The sequence below is a fragment of the Rutilus rutilus genome (genome assembly GCF_951802725.1).
Source record: "Rutilus rutilus genome assembly, chromosome: 2".
Taxonomy (NCBI): Eukaryota; Metazoa; Chordata; class Actinopteri; order Cypriniformes; family Leuciscidae; genus Rutilus; species Rutilus rutilus.
Window position 1 is genome coordinate 22,657,656 of NC_140210.1, and position 4,120 is coordinate 22,661,775.

Here is a 4,120-nt window from a genome sequence, read left to right on the forward strand (position 1 = left end):
TCCATCCCACCCTGGACATCATCTGTTTGTCCAGTTGCCCTCTGGTAAGCGCTTTAGATCTATTGCATCACGGACTAATAGATTTAACCCTCAGACGGTCTTCGTTTCGGAGTCACATCCTGGGCCTTCCCGGTCAGAAGTGACCGGAGGCCTAAAAATGAAAGTTCCTCCATCCCAGTAAAACCAATGCAATTTATTTTTGTTCTATAATATTTATTCTTTTTAATTTAGTATTTTGAGATCATTTTATTGAATTTATTAATATTTATGCAATATTTATGGTCTATTTTTGCCATTGAAAATAATTTAAAAATTTATATAAATATATGTATTTAAAAAAAAAAAATCATACAGTATTTTAGTTTAATATAGAGTCTAGGCCTTCAAAAAAAAAAAATGTTTGAAGCAGATTAGCACCATCTGGTGAGAGTATGGAGAGAAAGCGTAGGAGCATGGTGTAACCACTAGATGGCATCTACAGTTCTCTATGGAGAGGCATGTGAATTCCCCAGCTGTTTATGGACACATTTACTTTTTTTTTTGTACATAATTTGTAACAAAAAATGCAATTCATTCAATTATAACACTTTTTGTAAAATAATATTACGTTTTTTTATTTTTTTTATTTTTTTATATTTTTTTTTCAATTTCCCATTCATTTTCTATGGGGGTCATTTTTGACCGAAGACCACAAGTGTGACTATTTTTTTTACGACCACTTAGCATGCTCGAATCATGACCTCAATTTTTTTGTGCGTGCACATACCTAATGCCATACAAGTCACCAAGTTTCGGAACATTCCAATGAAGCTGAGATTTTTAAAAATTCAAAACAGATTTTTTGTAATCAAAATTTATTGGTGTTTATGTGTATAAAAGTGTGTGTGTATGTGTGTGTGTGTGGGTGGGTGTGTCTTTTTTATACTCTTGATGTTGTAGAGTGTCACCCCTTTACAGCGGTGTACTTTTTTTTAGGATTGAGGCCGATTTGTAGATTGTACACACAAAAATTCGGAGAATTTTAATTTTTTTGTCAATTTCCCATTCATTTCCTATGGGTCGGTCATTTTTGACCGAAGACCAAAATCGTCACTATTTTTTTTATGACCACTTAGCATGCTCGGATCATGACCTCAATTTTTTTTTGTATTCACATACCTAATGCCATAAAAGTCACCAAGTTTCATAACATTCCGATGAAGCTGTGATTTTTAGAAATTCAAAACAGAAAATTTATCGGTCAGAAATGACCGAGGACCGTCTGAGGGTTAAGAATAGCTTCTACCCCAGAGCTGTAAGAGAACTTAACAACACTGCAAAGAACTGAACTTTTGACTATACTTTGGTAAATCATGATTCAAGTATACAGATTATAATTACCGTTAAGGTCACTTTGTTTGTGACAACAATACTGTATGTAATTACATGACTCTATCAAGTTTCTGTATTGTAGTGTGTTACATTTATGGTGTCTTAATTATTGTTTTTGTGTTGTTATGTGTGGATGCACCGTAGGGTTTGCTAATTAATTTCATTGTATTTTACATGCAATGACAATAAAAAGGAATTGAATTGAATAGGTTGGTGGAAGCCGGTCAGTAATATTTGCTCTGCTTCCCCAATTAAATCCACGAGCCACGCCTGATATATACACTGTATATAAAAATGTAAACTAAGTGATATTGTTCCTTACTGCCTTCTTAATAACATACTGCACATAAGTAAAAGCAAGAGGAGCAGACATAAGACATTTTGATTTCCAAAGAATATATTTTTGAAGTAAAAATAAAAACTGTTCTGGAGTTGAACATTAAACTTGCATCCTATTTATTTAAACCTCTCATGTGTTAAAAATAAATTCCAGATTGCTCAGTTGACAAGGCCTTGGGTTCAGATGAACAAGGATTCGTTGCTACTCCGTTGTCTCTTGCTGTGTAGTGCCGGTCCCTATAAGAGAAAAAACATTGCATTTAGATATACAGGAATACAGTATAATTTCACATCGGTTGCAAAATACAGAACAATAGTCTTTTTTTACAGTCTAATGACAAATTTGTTTACGGAAAAAGTATTTACAGTTTAAACTTTCAGGTGGTCATACCTAGGCCTCTACTGACGTGGGACTCAATAATGGTGTCTATGGATGGAGGAGGAACATTTAGAAGGAGGCCGAGTGTTCTAGGGTCATCAGGACGTAGAATCCTCTGCCTTGGCAACCCCCTCTCAGAATGCAGTCGTTTCCTCAAAATAGCAGCCTGCAGATCAGGGATGTAGCTGTAGTCCTTTGCAACTTTCAAGGTGTAGACAGTCCATCTCCCGGATTTCTTTTGGTATTGTCGACGGAAGCTATAAAACATTTATTTAAAATCCAAGTTACATATTTTTTTTAATACATTAATATTAAAAAAATATAATATTATGGAAAAACAACCTGTTGGTCTAAAATTATTAATTCATTACAAAGTAAAAAAAGGGGTATACATAATTTATTATCTGTAGACCAATATGCTTTTATGAAGAGTGTGCATTAAGAAATTAATGTTAATCTTACATCATTTGGCCTTCTTTGTTAAGCTGTGGTGGTCTGTTTATATGGTGGTTGTAGTCAAGGGCTGCCAGGAGAGTCCTTGCCTCATAAACCGACGGCGAGAAACTGAAACGCTTACTTGCATACATCAGGATGTGGTTGTGAAAGGACTCCAGCTGACAGGTAGATCTGTGGAAATAATTTCTTAAGAATTATACCACAGACTAGAGGTCTTCATGGATCCACCCGTACTCGAAACCCGAGGTCCGACCCAGGACCCGAACGGTTCTGGGTCCAATATTTATGTTTTTTATTTGGATCTGGGTCGGATCTTTCATAATTGCAGTGGGTCTCGGGTACATGTGTACCAATAACCAGCATACACTAGGCCCTCTGTGGAACCAGTTTGAGACTCCTGGTATAGCAGATTACATCACAGTTTGTTTTCAGTGTTTACATACACAGTTCATTGTTAGCCCAAAAGGTTTAGCTATGGCCTTTATTTTTCTACATGGACATCAGACATAAGTTAACATTGAAAAAGGCTTGTGGTAACTGAACTTACCGGAAAGGCAGATATCTGTGCACATCTTTCAGCCATCGCTTGTTGAGCACAATCTTTTCTAGTGCCTTGTGAGCCAGTGACCCACTCTCCAGCCATTCCTTCTCCTGATTTTCTGGCAGGCAATCATGCATGCATTGGCCAAGGTACCATTTGTGCTCATTAGTAACATGGTGGAGCACACTGCTCCAGAGTTTCTACAAGAAATAGCTGGAGATTAGATCAGACAGTGGAACAACAAAACAAAACGTGGATGAATAGTTTAGGTTATATGGTGTTGTACTTTGTGCGCTCTGATCTAAGGCTGGCAGTGTGTCAAATGATTGAATATAGACTTCGGAGTCTGTATGTATAAAGTTTTTGCAATACAAATAAAATTTTTGTTAGACTGCCCATGTGTGTGCAAAGTGCTTTGGATTACGATTCTTGAGGCTTTTTCATTATCAAGTTTGGGTTTGTTTATGGTCAGTCTATCCACATGATGAAATGCTTGTTTCTCAAGGCTTCCTCAAGACAGTTAACAATATTGTACTAAATGTAAACATTTATGTAGTTACTTACAAGATTTCATAATACGAATTCAGAGGTATTACTTACCCGGAAATGCCCATCCGTCTCTGCCGTCTTACAACAGTACCAGAAGTGGTTAACAATGTCTTTTGTCCACTTCAGTAGTATCTTTTGCCCTGACAGCTGTCCTGCCTTACAATGCAAAAACAACATATTTAGAATATGATAGAGAAATATGTTTAAATGTCCATACATCTGAAACTTCAAAAATAGGAAAACCCACTGTAGTGATCTTCTTGGCCAGATTCTTCGCTCCATGCCACATATCCCATGAGTGAAGTACTCCAGAGTCCTTGTATCTACCAGAGTTAGGATCTTGTAAACAAAACAAAAATGAGTAATTTAGAGGTTAATACATGCAACAGACAAATCATACACATCTACTAAACATAAAAAAGGATTTTACATTTGTACTATAAATATTACCAACTTACTCATAAGAGAATAAATCTGAGTGTGAG

General features: G+C 36.0%; 1 protein-coding gene across 1 annotated transcript; it reads right to left on the reverse strand.

Annotated features, from left to right (window-relative positions):
- Window positions 1–1,488: 1,488 nt before the first annotated feature.
- LOC311286886 (uncharacterized protein) lies at window positions 1,489–3,280 on the reverse strand. Its single transcript, XM_084403331.1, has 4 exons — window positions 3,093–3,280; window positions 2,552–2,716; window positions 2,102–2,346; window positions 1,489–1,947 (listed from the first exon to the last, which is right to left on the reverse strand). Exons 1-4 carry the CDS (start codon window positions 3,221–3,223, stop codon window positions 1,913–1,915), a joined length of 576 nt encoding a protein of 191 aa, XP_084259457.1. The 5' UTR covers window positions 3,224–3,280; the 3' UTR covers window positions 1,489–1,912.
- Between the last annotated feature and the right edge of the window lie 840 nt (window positions 3,281–4,120).